Raw genomic sequence first — 16692 nt, forward strand, 5'->3', positions numbered from 1 at the left:
TTAATAAATAATCACCACCACTAGGGATAGGAGTGACAAGACAGAGTTACAGCAAAATTCTTCCTTCAGATGCATGGATTGGGCTCCCAGGCCTTGTCTACACCTAGCTTTAAATATCTACATTTTAAATCTCCCATTGTTTCATTACCACTGGTAAAGCTTCACTAATGATAGTGCTAACATTTGTACCATCCTGTTGTCTAGCTCTTCAACACCGGGACTACATTAGTGCAGCTGCACCCATGGGGGATTTGAAAGTAAAGTGCAGACAGAGTGACTAGGATTTTGGCCTCCACTGCAGCCCCTGTACACCAGCTTTGGAACGATTTCCCAGTGGTGCAGAGCAGGTATAATGGGCTTAAGTCACCTCTCCTTGTAGTCCCGGCATTGGGGTGCGCCAGAGGCATGACTGGAAAAGCACAGATATGGGAAAGATGGAAACATGGCCAAATTGCACAAGCTATTCAGGGCTGCTGGACAGCTCCTAGGGAGGCTCCGCAGCTAGCTACAAGTTAGTACTGTCCCTGGGGTTGCCCTAATTTACACCAGGGACCACTCTGGCCCCCAGCTTCCTCCTGAATCTGGGAGATGCCAAGATACCATAAAGTCACTTTCCCTCAGGCTACACCAAGCAAAATTTAGCTGCAGCCCCGATTCAGGACTGGAGTTGGTAGTCACTGAGAACTCTGCATATATGTGATATTAGAATTTGGTTCTTAAAATCAATATTCATGCCAGCCGCAACTTCTGTACTTGAAGATGAAAAACATTACTTTCTAACCCATTTCACATGCTCATAATTTTCCAAATAATTACCTTTTGTGTTTTAATGTTTTTGAGTTTGGTCTGACTACTGATTAATTTTGGGGAAAAGATGGGCACACTCTCCAGCCATTTTATAAACAAAAAATAAATTACAAGAGTATAGTTTGCTCCCACTGTAAAAAAAATGACCCTCTTTCCACTCATTCTCCCAGTCATAACTCAAAACCAGTTGATTGTCAATGTTTCAAATATGGTATGCAAAAAGGATTTTCATGAACAGAACAAGTATTGCCAATTTTTTTTAAACTGTGGTTAAAACAATGGATGAGGGCTGTGGGTTTAATTCCCAGTTCTGCCACAGGCTCCTTATGCATCCTTGAGCATAAAATAATATATGTGAAGTACTCAAAACGCTATGCAGATAAGCGCTGGATAAAAAATTAAATAGGCAAAGTTATAAGGAAGAATGTGCAGTGGAAAATTCCTTAAACTGCTACCTGCTCACTTGGATAATATACAGTCCATATGTGTTCACAGATGTACAGCATTTTGGTTACAATTTCCCATCTCCTGAAATTGGAGATTGCAAATTCGAGAGAGAGAAAGAAATTAATATCTTCAGAGCAGGGAGCTGTAGAGATTACAAATGGAGCAAGCCACTTAGTACCAAACCTAAAAGCCTACCGGCCCTCCCAGTATTTCCACTACTCCATTAGCGAAAAGGATTTACAAGTCCCATCAGCTAAGCCTGCCGAATATATAAACCAAACCAGTGCCGGGGTTTTCTGCCTCTTTTAGCTTTTCTTTAAAGGAAAAAACCCCACACAACCAAATCTAGAGAGCGGGGAGACACAGAGACCCATGATAAAGGGAGTAAGGCAAAAAATTATATATGTGGCAAAGTTCATGTTGCAGAGGAAACTTTCGTTTCTTAACCGTGTAGCTTACGCTTGCAGCCTGGGTATTGCATTAACCTGAGCGACAGCCTCGCGATGGCTGGTACTTAGCACACATCCCCAGCCCTTTAAGGGGCCCCAGCCTCCTGGAGCAAAGACACGAGCTCCGCATCACTGTCGTTAAGCCGCGCGGTGACTGGAGCCCAAAGCCGGAGGGAGGGCAGAGCGCGGGATAGACGAGCCCAGCTCCCCACCTCCCGCCTTGGGGACGCTAGGGCCACTCACCCTTTAGGCCTGGAGAAGGCAGCATCCCGGGGGTGTCTGCACTGCCGCCGCCCTTATCCCCGCAAGCAGGCGATGACAGCTTGGGGGCGATGCCCCCCGCCCGCCCCTCGCGGCGCTCAGACACCTACCCACACCATCCCAGAGCCCGGCGGCGGGGAGTGGCGAGGGACGGGAGCGGCCCGTCCTCTCCCGCTGCGTCTCAGCGCCCGACAAGAAAACGCGACTCCGGCCCCTGAAATGGCTGAACAAAGGGAACCTGGCTTCGCCGCCACCGCCTGTCCCATTGGTCGGGGGGCGGGATTGGGGCGGGGCCTGGCACGCAGGGGCTCCACAGCCCTGTAACCCTGGCAACGGTGGCTCCCGCTGGGACGTGTGGCCTGGTGTGTGATGGAGACAACAGTGAAATGGCTGTCCCGTCCCAACCCCATTCCCCTACCCCAGCCTCTGTCCCCTTCCCTCAGAGTTACACACACATACCCACACACAGCCCACTCCCTTCTCTCCCAATCACTGCTCCTGCACAACACCACACACACACACACACACACACACTCCCCTCTCTCCCAGCCACTGCCCCTGCAGTCACACACATACAGCCCACTCCCCTTACTCCCACCCGCTGCCCCCTACACAGTCTCTCTCGCTCTCTCTCACACACACACACACACACACACACACACACAGCCCACTTCCTTCTCTCCCAATCACTGCCCCTGCACAACACCACACACAAACACACCACTCCCCTCTCTCCCAGCCACTGCCCCTGCAGTCACACGCACACAGCCCACTCCCCTTACTCCCACCCACTGCCCCTACAGTCTCTCTCTCTCTCTCACACACACACAGAGCCCACTCCCTTCTCTCCCAATCACTGCCCCTGCACAACACCACACACACACACACACCACTCCCCTTTCTCCCAGCCACTGCCCCTGCAGTCACACACATACAGCCCACTCCCCTTACTCCCACCCACTGCCCCCTACACAGTCTCTCTCTCTCTCTCACACACACACACACACACACACACACACACACTCCACACACACACACAGCCTACTCCCAGACATGCCAAACCCACGGAAAAAAACACAGAAATTCAGCTTGATTTTGGCTTAATTGGCTTGTGAGTTGCTTGTTGGCTAGTTTTTGGCTTGGAGCTTGTTGCTTTTTTTTTTTTTTGATCAGCTCCCAGCAAGCTGGGGCGGGGGGGGGGGAGGGGGGGAGAGGAGTCAGACGTACACAGTAGGCACACCACAGCCCCAGACTGCACACCGGGGGATCTAGTCACAAAGAGCGTTAGAGTTCTTAGGGATTGGCTTGATTTTTGATTTATTGTGAAAGTTGGGATGCTTATTTACCCCATGAGAATTGGCAACTTTGCCCACTCCCCTCTCTCCCAGCCATTCCCCCCCTACAGTCACACACACAGCCAACTCCACTCTCTCCCAGCCACTGCCTTCTGCACCATCCCTCAGACACACACACACACACACACACACACACACACACACTGCCCACTGCACAGTCACACAGAGCTCACTCCTCACTCCCAGCCACTGCCCCGTGCATGCGCGCGCGCACACACAAACACACACACACACCCCACTCCCCTATTGTCCAGTGAGCATCCCCCTCAGAGACTCACAGTATTGCCAACCCCAAGTCTTCAAAAATCATGACTCAGGCCTCCAGAATCCTGAGATTTAAAAAACAAAAACAGTTGGGTGTACTTTTTATTTGCCTTCTGGTTTCTGAATCTTTAGGAGACACTTGGCTCATGTTTTCTACATGACCATGAGAGCTAGATGCTTTTTAAAGCTGAGATTCTCACATAGGCACTTGCCTCCAGGAGTCGGGGCTTTAAGATAGAGTCTTGATAAAAATCAGGAGAATTGGCAACACTGTGCCCCTACACAAAGTCCCTCTCCCAGACAATATCACCCCACGCCCCTGAAGTCCCACATACAAAACAGTCCTCCTCTCTCAGCCACTGTCCCCATCAGAAGCGCTCACACACACACACACACACACACACACACACACTTACTTGTCCCTTCTCTCCCAGCCACAGATCCCTTTAAAGGGTCTCCCACACAGAGCTTCCTTTTCTTTCAGACACTGTTCTAAGAAGTTTCAGAGGGGTAGCCGTGTTAGTCTGTATCAGCAAAAACAATGAGGACTCCTTATGGCACCTTAGAGACTAACAAATTTATTTTGTAGGTGATGGCTAGTGCCGTTCTGTGACTTTCTTTGTTGGGCCTGTCCTACTACAGACAGCCCCCCAACCTGAAGCAAATCATAGAATCTCAGGGTTGGAAGGGACCTCAGGAGGTCATTTAGTCAATGCCCAATTTTTGCCCCAGATCCCTAAATGGCCCCGTCAAGGATTGAACTAACCACCCTGGGTTTAGCAGCCAATGAGCTACCAAACCACTGAGCTATCCCTCCCCTGAATACTCACCAGTAACTACACACCAAACAACAGAAACATTAACCCAGGAACCAACTCCTGCAACAAACTGCATTGCCAACTCTGTCCGCATATCTTTTCAAGGGACACCATCATAGGACCTAACCACACTAGCCACACCATCAGGGGCTCGTTCACCTGCACATCTACCAATGTGATATATGCCATCATGTGCCAGCAATGCCCCTCTGCCATGTACACTGGCCAAACCGGACAGTCTCTACGCAAAAGAATAAATGGACACAAATCTGACATCAGGAAGCGTAACATTCAAAAACCAGTAGGAGAGCACTTCAATTTCCCTGGACACAACAACAGACTTAAAAGTGGCCATTTTTCAACAAAAAAGTCAAAAACAGACTTCAATGAGAAACTGGAATTAATTCGCAAACTTTACACCATCATATTAGGCCTTAATGAGTGGCTGGTTCACTACAAAAAATAAAATAATTTTCCCTCTGTTGATATTCACCCCTTCTTGTCAACTGTTAGGAACGGGCTACATCCACCCTAACTGAATTGGCCTCGTTAGCACTGACCCCCCACTTCGTAAGGCAACTCCCATCTTTTCATGTGCTGTATATTTATACCTACCTACTTTTTTCACTCTATGCATCTGATTAAGTGGGTTATAGCCCACGAAAGCTTATGCGCAAAGGACTCCTCATTGTTTTTGTTCTAAGTAGGTCCCACAACCCTGGATTGTTGCCAACTCTTGAGATTTTATCATGATTCCTGCAATATGTGGTCTGTTTAAGGACCCAGTTTTGAGTGATTACGTGAGGTTCTCATTTCTTTTTAAAATGTAACTTTCTGTCCCTCATGTTGCAGAGAAAAAATTGAAAGTATGACCCAAGTGAATCTTAAAGGCTCAAAACCCAGATGGTTAAATATAGTATATTATATATATATATATATAAAATCCTTTGATTTTTAAGCCAGTTTCATGATTTTTTAATACTTTGTTGGCAATACTGCAATAGTTCCATCCCCAAGCCTCTATCCCTTGAGAAAGGGACCTGCACTCATGTGCACAGCTCCCCCACACCCAGTCACTGCACTCTGACAGAGGACACTGCACATACAGCCCTATTACCCCCTGCCCAATAAAGGCTGCCACATGCCATCACAGCCCCCTCATTTTATCAGGCATTGCTCAATTCTAAGACACAGTTTCACACAGTTATACTAAAATCCTCCTCTCCTCAATACACATGATAAAATCTCCCTGCAGCAGTTTTATACATTTTAAATTAGTAGATTACACTAAGAAATAAACAAAGAAAACATCCTAATCAAAAAGAGATTAAAACAATGGTGTAATAAAAATACATGTTCCATATGCGCTGAAAAACCTATTATATACACAGGTTGTACATTTTACATACTCTGTTCTGTTCCTTTTTGGTTTTCCACCTCTTAATATTTAATGTAAAAAAAAAAAAAGGTCACAGATAGGTCTTAACCACCAAAATTGCACTAGCTGCTTAATAAAATAAGGTGACAATTGCAGATTTTCACACTTTTGATCTTGCTTCCCCACCAAAGAAAAAAAATTCCCCCTGAAATTTCACATTCCATGTGTCATTCAAAAATAGAATATTTCCTGTGAAGTCTGGAAAAAATAAGAAAAGGAGTTTTATTGTTATGGGGGAGTAAATCTTGGTCCCTTCGGCAGCTGCTTTGAGCCAATCTAGGGGCATGAATATCAGTTAAGCCAATTGCTCAAAGACTCTTGCTGGCATACGAAACTGTTCAGGGGTATGTGAACAATGACTGGGCAAAAGGCATGGCCAGAGTGCCCTTGTACTCAGCAATCACCTGCTGCCAGAATAGCCCTTTGCAGGCTGTTGCTGTGCATTTTAGATTATAAATCAAATCAAATTATAGCAATTTTGGGGTCAGACTGAGGACCATAAAAGCCACTATTCCCCTGCCCTAATCATAGTTCAACTGGATCCAGAGATCAAGGACACAGTATTTAAAAAATGTTCCTTGTAGCTTTGTGAATATTTCTGTAGCTTTTTTTTTCCACATAGAATTTTTATAAAGTAATATATTTTGAGTGGCTATTAACTGGACTCCATTGAAATACACCTTCAATCTTAACTCTTCTTTGTTTGGGAATAATATTTTATAGTCAGCTGTACCTACACAAGGCAAATGCTAACAACATTATATACTTTTTTAATGTCACCATGAACAGCTTCAAAATGTGTTACATCTTCTGTTTTCAACATATAGCTATATCATGAATATAGGAGATTATAATCTTGATGGACCCTTTCAGACCAAGCTGATTTCTCCTGATTAGTATAGCAAATGCATGAAGGAAATGTGTGGTTGAAGTAGAAATCTTATTTGAACTGAACTCTGATTTAGTTTACAAGTCAGAAGCCCTGTCGTATGTACATTTTACATCATAATTTCAAATAACTTCTGTGGGGTAGATTTAGTAACTTTCACTGGTGTTTGTTATTAGTGATTTAATCTCATTCAACTCTCTTTTAAAGATCTGATTCCCCTTGGCGAGATCTTGAACTGGAGATCAAGTCATCCAGATTCAAAAGCAGTTTTCTTAACCACAAGGGAAGGTAGGAAATTCTCATGAAAATTTGTCCTTTAATTTACAATGAATGCACTTGGTTGAGTCCGAGTTGTTGCACAGGAAGACAGACTCAACTTGGGGGGAGGGGTATATGTGATGGCACAGAGTACCACCATTTTGTACTCCAGAATCTAAGTTTTACTTTTTAAGTAAATCTGTAGTTATGGTTGTAAAGAAAACTTTGAAATCATGATCTGAGTGTTTAAAAAAAACAAAAACACATACACACACCCCAATAACAAACAACAAAAAAGTCTGCCTAAGTTTGCAGACAGTCTGAAACAGTATGCTTTTTTTGCCTCGGTCTTCACAGACAAGGTCAGCTCCTACACTGCTGTCCTGGGCAACACAGTATGGGGAGGAGGTGAGCAGCCCACAGTGATGAAAGAACAGGTTAAGGACTACTTAGAAAAGCTGGACATGCACAAGTCCATGGGTCCAGATTTAATGCATTCGAAGATGCTGAAGGAATTGGCTGATGTGATTGTAGAGCAATTGGCCATTATCTTTTAAAACTTTTGGCGAGCAGGGAAAGTCCCGGACGATTGGAAAAAGGCAAATATAGCGCTCATCTTTAAAAAAGGGAAGGAGGAGAACCCGGGGAACTACAGACCTGTCAGCCTCACCACAGTCCCTGGAAAAATCATGAAGCAGGTCTTCAAGGAAACCATTTTGAAGCACTTGGAGGAGAGGAAGGCGATCAGGAACAGCCAGCATGGATTCACCTTGAGCAAGTCATGACTGACCAACCTAACTGCCTTCTATGATGAGATAGCTGGCTCTGTGGATGTGGGGAAAGCAGTGGACGTGTTATTCCTTGACTTTAGAAAAGCTTTTGATACGGTCTCCCACAGTATTCTTGCCAGCATGTTTAAAAAATATGGATTGGATAAATGGACTATAAGGTGAATAGAAAGCTGGCTAGATTGTCGGGCTCAATGGGTAGTGATCAATAGCTCGATGTCTAGGTGGCAGTTGGTATCAAGCAGAGTGCCTCAGGGGTCAGTCCTGGGGCTGGGTTTTGTTCAACATCTTTATTAATGATCTGGATGATGGGATAGATTGCACCCTCAGCAAGTTCACAGATGAAACTAATATGGGAGGAGAGGTAGATACGCTGGAGGGTAGGGATAGGGTCCAGAGGGACCTAGACAAATTGGAGGATTGGGCCAAAAGAAATCTGATGAGGTTCAACGAGGACAAATGCAGAGTCCTGCATTTAGCACAGAAGAATATCATGCATCGCTACAGGTTGGGGACTGACTGGCTAAGCAGCAGTTTTGCAGAAAAGGACCAGGAGATTACAGTGGACGAGAAGCTGGACATGAGTCAGCAGTGTGCCCTCGTTGCCAAGAAGGCTAACAGCATATTGGGCTGCACTAGCAGGAGCATTGCCAGCAGATTGAGGGAAGCGATTATTCCCCTCTATTCGGCACTGGTGAGGCCATATCTGGAGCATTGCATCCAGTTTTGGGCCCCCCATTACAGAAAGGATGTGGACAAACTGGAGAGAGTCCAGCGGAGGACAACAAAAATGATCAGGGGGTTGGGGCACATGACTTACGAAAAGAGGCTGAGAGAACTGGGCTTCTTTAGTCTGCAGAAGAGACCCTGAAAGGGGGCTTCCAAAAAGGATGGAGCTCTGTTGTTCTCAGTGGTGGCAGATGACAGAGCAAGGAGCAATGGTCTCAAGTTGCAGTGGGAGAGGTCTAGATTGGATATTAGGAAAGACTTTCACTAGGAGGGGTGGTGAAGCACTGGAATGTGTTACATATGGAGGTGGTGGAATCTCCATCCTTAGAGGTTTTTAAGGCCAGGCTTGACAAAGCCTTGGCTAGGATGATTTAGTTAGTGTTGGTCCTGCTTTGCGCAGGGGATTGGACTAGATGACCTCCTGAGGTCTCTTCCAACCCTAATCTTCTATGAGTCTAATATATCTAATAGGTGTTAAATGTCCTATTCATATCAGTGAGGTGTTATCAATGGACATCTGAGTTACTTTAAATGTTAACGTTGTTGACTACTTTACTGCTTAAAGTATGGAAGAATGTAATATGATCCTCCTCTTTCTAATATACGTACAATATACTGCGAGTGGCATTTCATTTCAGTGAGTGGATTTGAGAGGGTACCACCACACACACACACACACACACACACACACACACACACACACACTAAGAAGCCATACCTAAGGAACCAAACAGAGCCTCTCAGCCCCATCAAGGGAGACCCAAGAATAAATCTGAGTAATTTTATTTATATATTGTTTATAAATCTATAAGAATAAAATTGATTTTTTTGGCTTATATGAATAGTTAAATAGATAACATTTTTGGAACTTTTATGAATAATAAGGAGGTTGGAGGAACAATGCAATTAAAACTTGCAAACATTACACCACCACATGTCTAAAATATATATGATTATCTGGGCAATGCAGGTCATGTGAATAGATTTCCTGGACCAATTTTTGCACGGATTTATCGCCTGAGCAAACTCACTGACCTCAATGAAATGCCATAGGCTGTAAATCAATGCAAAATTTGGCCCTCTTTGTAAGGAAAAAATAATATCTTTAAAATTGTCTATCCCCAAAGTATTTTCAGTCAAGCTCATGAACTTTCAGACTAGTGCCTGAAACTACTCTCTGTAGATAGAACTGAAAGCTGAACTTTTTACATTTGGGTCATCACTGATTAGAAACAACAGGTTTCTGCACCTCTGCTGCTCCCACACACCCCCAAAAACACCCATCAACAAAGAACAAAAAACAACAACAGTCTCTTCAACTCGGAAGCAAGACTATGTTTAATATTTCATTGGTGAGATCCACTGGTAAGTTATATCCTATTTTGTATTGTTTGGCAGGGCTAGATACCCTTCCTCAAAATCATAAGAAACCCAGCCCATTTTGAGTGGATTTGAAACTTTAAATGATTGCAGAGGTTTTCAAGATTACAGTGAAATGAAGGTTTCAGAGTAGCAGCCGTGTTAGTCTGTATTCGCAAAAAGAAAAGGAGTACTTGTGGCACCTTAGAGACTAACAAATTTATTAGAGCATAAGCTTTCGTGAGCTACAGCTCACTTCATCGGATGCATTTGGTGGAAAAAACAGAGGAGAGATTTATATACACACAGAGAGAACATGAAACAATGGGTTTATCATACACACTGTAAGGAGAGTGATCACTTAAGATAAGCCATCACCAGCGGGGGGGGGGGGGGGGGGAGGAGGAAAACCTTTCATGGTGACAAGCAAGGTAGGCTAATTCCAGCAGTTAACAAGAATATCAGAGGAACAGTGGGGGGTGGGGTGGGAGGGAGAAATACCATGGGGAAATAGTTTTACTTTGTGTAATGACTCATCCATTCCCAGTCTCTATTCAAGCCTAAGTTAATTGTATCCAGTTTGCAAATTAATTCCAATTCAGCAGTCTCTCGTTGGAGTCTGTTTTTGAAGCTTTTTTGTTGAAGTATAGCCACTCTTAGGTCTGTGATCGAGTGACCAGAGAGATTGAAGTGTTCTCCAACTGGTTTTTGAATGTTATAATTCTTGACGTCTGATTTGTGTCCATTCATTCTTTTACGTAGAGACTGTTCAGTTTGGCCAATGTACATGGCAGAGGGGCATTGCTGTCACATGATGGCTCTCCTTACAGTGTGTATGATAAACCCATTGTTTCATGTTCTCTGTGTGTGTATATAAATCTCTCCTCTGTTTTTTCCACCAAATGCATCCGATGAAGTGAGCTGTAGCTCATGAAAGCTTATGCTCTAATAAATTTGTTAGTCTCTAAGGTGCCACAAGTACTCCTTTGTCTTCATTTCACTAAAAAAGAAATGTATAAAATATATACAAATTAAACATATAATTTTGCTCTAAAGATTAAGTTGTGCTCTCCAGTATTAAATAAGTGAATATTTAGTGAAAGAGACCATGAACTTTTGAACCTAGATTAGTGGTAGCTGCAGACATCAATGAACTGATCACTTTTCTAGGTGCCATAATCTAGGAGGCATCATATATGTCCTGGAAATTCTAGTTGAATACATTCAACTGGTTCCTATTGGTTCCAGTTGACCAGTTCTTTTGTGGAACAGAGCAATGAATTACTGCTTTATGAGGGTACTGGCCTTCCAACTAAATACAGTAGAAAGCAGAGACCTGAAGAAGTTGAAGCCACCTAATGAATTCCACCAAGCATCACCAGTACTGCCACTACCACCACTCAGTTCTAGAAAATGTTCAAAACTATCCTTTGCAAGCAGAAAGTGTCAGAAATGGAGACAAAGAAAAAGGTAGGGGAGGCCAGCCCAACAAATAGCGTTCTCTAACTAGAGCAAAGCACATTTACTAAATGCAAATTCCCCAGTCCTGCATCACTCAAGTATCCCTAGAGGCTGTAGGGGTAATTAATTTAACATACCCCCAGCCAGTAAGTGGAAGCACTGCCCACAGATAACCAGGGTCCATTCATCCTAATATGGGTCACCAAGCCCTTGAAAAGGCAAGAATAAGGGACTAACACTCTTGGGGATTGAGGGTGCCCCAGGAGGGGGCTACACTAATAAAAAAAAACATACTACTGTGTTTTTGCTATATTATTGGCCCAATTTCTTTTCAGTTCAGAGACATGGCAAAACATTCTTCACCTCAGGAACTAAAACCCCAACTCTTCAATATATAATCAGCTCAGTTAGATTTGTAATTTTTGGTCAAGATTGGATTTGAGTGTGACTGCTCAGACTGTGTGTATGAGGAAAAATATGATTACTGATCCATTAAGGCACAGTCCCAAAGTGCAGAGTCATTGCCATACAAAAATAGATAAATAAATAATTTCTTAATACTATAAGATGAAAAATGGCACAACAAAAGTAAATGGCACAAAGTACTAAAACTAATACAAAATACTTCAATGTTATAGATGAAAGTTTTTTTCCTTACAAGTATAAAGTAAAACATGTACAATTTACAATTACAACTTACAACAAACCATACAACTTGCAATATATAAAGCCATTGCTATAGAAGACATATGGTTAATATTAAATTATAATGTAACCACTAAACATTACAGGTGAAATCCTAACCCACCGAAGCCAATGACAAAACTCCCATTGACTTATATGGGACAAGATTTCACCCCAAGCATTTGTTTTCCCACATGTAGTCCAATGGATGATAAGGAATGTTGGTCAGGAAAGCCCTTTTACACAAAAGAGCTGAGGAATGGAGTTTTCCTAATAAAGAGATGAAATATTTGTTGGTGCCGCTGAGACTTTCCACTCAGGCATAATCTTGAGGTAAAATATTTAATAAAAAGCACTCTGCTTCAGTTGAAAAAGGGTTCTCCAAAGGGGACACTTAGTGCTTAAGGGTTCCCCCGCCTCCAGAAGGTGCCTATGATAGACCAAGCTTCCTCCTTCATAAATAAAGCTTCATAAATACATTTTTTAAAAACCACCAGTCATCTACTCTTCCTCCCAATGAAAAAGGGTAGTATTCATAGCCAATTCAAAACTGGATTTCAAAGCAGAGCATGGTGAGCATTTTAGGCATACAGAACACTGATTAGCTTGCAAAAAAGAGTAATTAGACTTATCTTTATTTAGATATTGGATATTTATCAAATCCCTGAAAAGTATTCCAGTACAGGCTGTAAACATTCTTCATAAGGATGCACGTTTAAAATGACATTTGACAACATTTCTTAGCTAAAAAAAACTGTAAGTAGAGATAGGCCTGAAATAAAACCATGGATCCAACTCTCCCAAATTTGGAGTAAGTTTGTATAAGAGTTTGGAGATTCTACACTGAACCCTGTTAAATATTGGCACAGCTCCTGCTCTTGCATTTAGTCTGGACTCTCCCTGATGGTCCCAGAGACATTGTGGCTGTGTTAGCTAAAAGCCCTTGGAGATTACTTTTGTTGGACAGCCCCTCCTTACTGTAGGTTGAAAACCATAATATAGTAGTAGTTTAGATCGGACATAACTTGGTCCCAATGTAGTTGTGAAGTGGATGTGGATGGCACAGTCTTTCCCATTCCCTTTGCATGTGCCTGTGTTTGGGGCACTAGATAGTCTACCACCTCCCAGCATCAACCCAGGGCACAAGTGACCCCAAAGCTGAAAGGGGGGAGGACATGGGACCTTGGGACTGTCCCACCCTTGTGCACTAGCCTTTACACCTAGCTTAGTTCTTCAAGGATAGCAGATTCCACTGTCAATGGTGTGCCATGTACACTTCCCCCTGCAGATTAGGGAAATGAGGCAAGGATTGTGCCTCTTGAGGAATGAAGGTAGTGTGACAGGTCTTGGGGTAGCCAGCACCATGATTCACCTTAACAACTCACTCTGCCACCCCGTGAGAGACTTGCTTGTGCTGAACTGGCTGACCCACCAGCCTGTTTAGCAACCCAACACTCTCCTCTGGGCTATGCAAATCTTACTTTGTTGATAGTCTCAATTCTTTTGAAGCATTCCCCTGTCATGTCCACCCCCTTCTCCCCTGAACACTAACAGAAATACCAGGTCTGCTGTCCCAAGGAAACTGTGTATACACCAGCTTGTATGATTTAACTTGAGGAGCATACCCTTGCTTAGTACCACACAATGAGATTATATCTCTGCGGTGAAAACAATAAGTTTATCACAGATTCCATTATCCTTACTCACTATCTCTTGAATATTGAAACAAAAGGGTTACATATAAAACAAAATCATAATAGACTAACCTCCTGTCTAATGTAGTCTTCTCTCACTTAGAGTCTTTTGCAACATCTTCCTCCATGGTTGGCAGAGATCCCACTTTCATGAATGTAAATGCATTGTCCATTTACTTCCAAGGTGCAGGATAAAGAGTGTCTTTTTGCCATCTACTTATATCCCCAAAACTGATTGTCTGTGCTCAGAGTCAGAATAACCCCTGTGGCTTAGTTTCCTGTGTACTGCTGCCCTGTTGACTTTGTATGTACCCATTACATTAGTTTACAGTGCTTAATTTACATCCTGAGCGGGGAACAGGTGAATAAATATCTTTTGTCTGACAGAAAACCAGTTAGTCAACTCTGCCTTTGATCAAAAAAATTCAGTTACATACTTAACTCCTTACAAAGTATCTGTACATGTATGTTTCACAACAATATTAAGGACCAGCATGATCCTGCTTTCATTTAAGACCTCACAGGACATTCTTTGGTGAACCAGAATGTACATACCAGAACCAGGATATTCTTGTAACCCCCTTTCCAGCTGGCATCAAGGGGTCTTTGTGTCACACTCAGCTACTTGTTTCTTTCAATCTTAGCAAAGAATTTGTATCTTTACAAGCAAAAGGTCTACAAACAATCTATTTTTAAAGGTTTCAGAGTAGCAGCCATGTTAGTCTGTATTTGCAAAAAGAAAAGGAGTACTTGTGGCACCTTAGAGACTAACAAATTTATTTGAGCATAAGCTTTCGTGAGCTATAGCTCATTTTTAAATGCAAGCTTGGGTGCTTCTTTATGGGGCCATGTTAAAAGGATAGCTCTGTTACTAAGGAGCTCACATAAGCCCCCTCCAATGATATTTTGTAGTATAAACTGGTAGAATTTTTTAAAAAAAGGCAGAAAAACAGACACAGCAATGTTTTAAAATTAGGGAATAGCTTTTATAAAGTCAAAATAAGGTGTCATAAGCAAGAAAAGATGCAATACAAAGTCACTTTTATAGCTCTGTTTGAACACTTGTACAAGTAGAAGGGAAACTGAGCTGAAGTTAAGTCCTTGTTCAGCAGTGCCTCTGCACTGTGTCATGTGATCTTTACACCTATTCTCTCTCATTATAAAGGCATTTCAAATTACTCTTGATACTATATACTACTTATGCAGATCTTATGTCCCCCTAATGATATTGGTCCATTACTAGATGGAAATGGTAGAATCATCAATAATGCAGAAAAGGCAGACTATTCAAATAAATATTTCTGCTCTTTCAAAATCTGGGTAGTCTCATTAAACTAGCATCTCTAGAGAATCAATGTTAAGCAGAAGCTGCTAAAAAGTTAGACATTTTTAAAATCAGCAGGTCCCGATAACGTGCAGCCAAGAGTTTTATGCGGAGCTGGCTGGGGAGCTCACTGGACAGTTAACGTTGCTTTTCCAATAAGTCTTGGAGCACTGGGGAAGGTACAGATGACTGGATGATAGCTAATGTTGTGCCAATTTTAAAAAGGGTAAACAGGATGACCCAGTTAATTATTGGACTGTCAGCTTGGTATCGATCCTGGGCAAGAAAATGGAGCAGCTGATACAGGACTCAATTAATAAAGCATTCAAGGAGGGTAGTGTAATTTATGCCAATCAACTAACTAGATATCTTTTTCTGATGAGGTTACAAGTTTGGTTGATAAGGATAATAATGTTGACTTGGCATCGCACAAAATTTTGATTAAAAACTAGAATGATGTAAGATTAAAGTATGCCAGGTTAAATGGGTTAAAAACTGGCAAACTGATAGGCCTCAAAAATGTAATTTTAAAATGGGAAAGAGTCATCAAGCAGGTATGTTTCCAGTGCAGTCCTGCAAGACTGGTTCTTGGCCCTGTGCTACTTAACATTTTTTGTTAATGACATTGAAGAAAAAATAAAGATTGCAGAGGACATAAAAATTGGGGGAGTGGTAAATAAAGAGGAGGACAGGTCACTGATTCAAAGCAATCTGGATTCGCTTCATGAACTGGGCGCAGCCAAACAATATAAATTTTAATTGACTAAATTTAAATATTTACATTTAGAAAAAGAATGTAGGTTATACTTCCAGGACTAGGGACTTTATCCTGGAAAGAAGTGATTCAAAGATTTGGGGGTCATTGGGAGCTCATATTCAACTCATTATTCACAATGTGATGCTGTGGCCGAAAAACCTAATGCAATGCATAATCAGGACAATCTCGAGTAGGAGTAGTGAGGTTATTTTAACCTCTGTTTGGCATGGGTGCGACCACTGCTGAAATACAGTGTCCAGTTCTGGTAGCGTCTGCAGTTCTAGAAGGATGTTGATACATTGGATAGAGTTCATAGAAGAGTCACAAGGATGAGCTTCTTGAGTCTATCACCATAAGTAAGGCTACATTTTAGTTATGGGTATTTTAGTAAAAAAGTCATGGACAGGCAGTAAAGAAAAATTCATTGCCCACGACCTGTCCAGGACTTGTACTATATATACACACACTATATACCCTTGACTAAATCTTGGATGCTCCGAGGAAGGGGGTGGCCCAGGGGTGCAATGGGTGTTTGGGGGTGGGGTGTGACATGCAGTTCAGCACCCTGCTTCTGGGGGGACAAGGTGGCCCAGCACCCCGCTGCTGCGGGGGCGGGGTGTGTGTGCAGGGGCCTAAGACTGCTCTCGCAGCAGCCGGTGCAGCTGGCCCAGGGGCTGCCCGAGCTGCTCAGGCGGCCCCAGGGCCAGCCACACCGACCACTGCAGAAATCAGCAGGTCCCAGAAAGTCACGGAATCAGTCACTTCTGTGACAGACTCTCAGCCTTAACCATAAGTCATGTTTTCTAATCAATCTATTTAGAAGGCTAAAGGATGATTTGGTTACAGTCTACAAGTATCTACATGGGGAACAAATAAAATAAATAAATAAAGACAGAAAAAAGTATAATGT

At 42.8% G+C, this 16692-nt stretch overlaps 1 protein-coding gene across 4 annotated transcripts in view; it reads right to left on the minus strand.

Annotated features, from left to right (window-relative positions):
• Positions 1–2219, minus strand: part of TNPO1 (transportin 1) — a 165202-nt gene extending 162983 nt beyond the window's left edge. For 3 of the 4 annotated variants that reach the window (XR_006281255.1, XM_043514268.1, XM_043514269.1), the window contains exon 1: positions 2075–2219. Coding sequence is in view for 3 of the 4 variants with exons in the window: in XM_043514268.1 (XP_043370203.1) it covers positions 2075–2083 (9 nt within the window). In the remaining variant the exon portion in view is untranslated. The remainder of the gene's footprint in view (positions 1–2074) is intronic. The other variant, XM_038401199.2, reaches the window with a different exon arrangement.
• Positions 2220–16692: the final 14473 nt, after the last annotated feature.

The sequence above is a fragment of the Dermochelys coriacea genome, chromosome 5 (genome assembly GCF_009764565.3).
Source record: "Dermochelys coriacea isolate rDerCor1 chromosome 5, rDerCor1.pri.v4, whole genome shotgun sequence".
In the NCBI taxonomy this organism is placed as follows: domain Eukaryota; kingdom Metazoa; phylum Chordata; order Testudines; family Dermochelyidae; genus Dermochelys; species Dermochelys coriacea.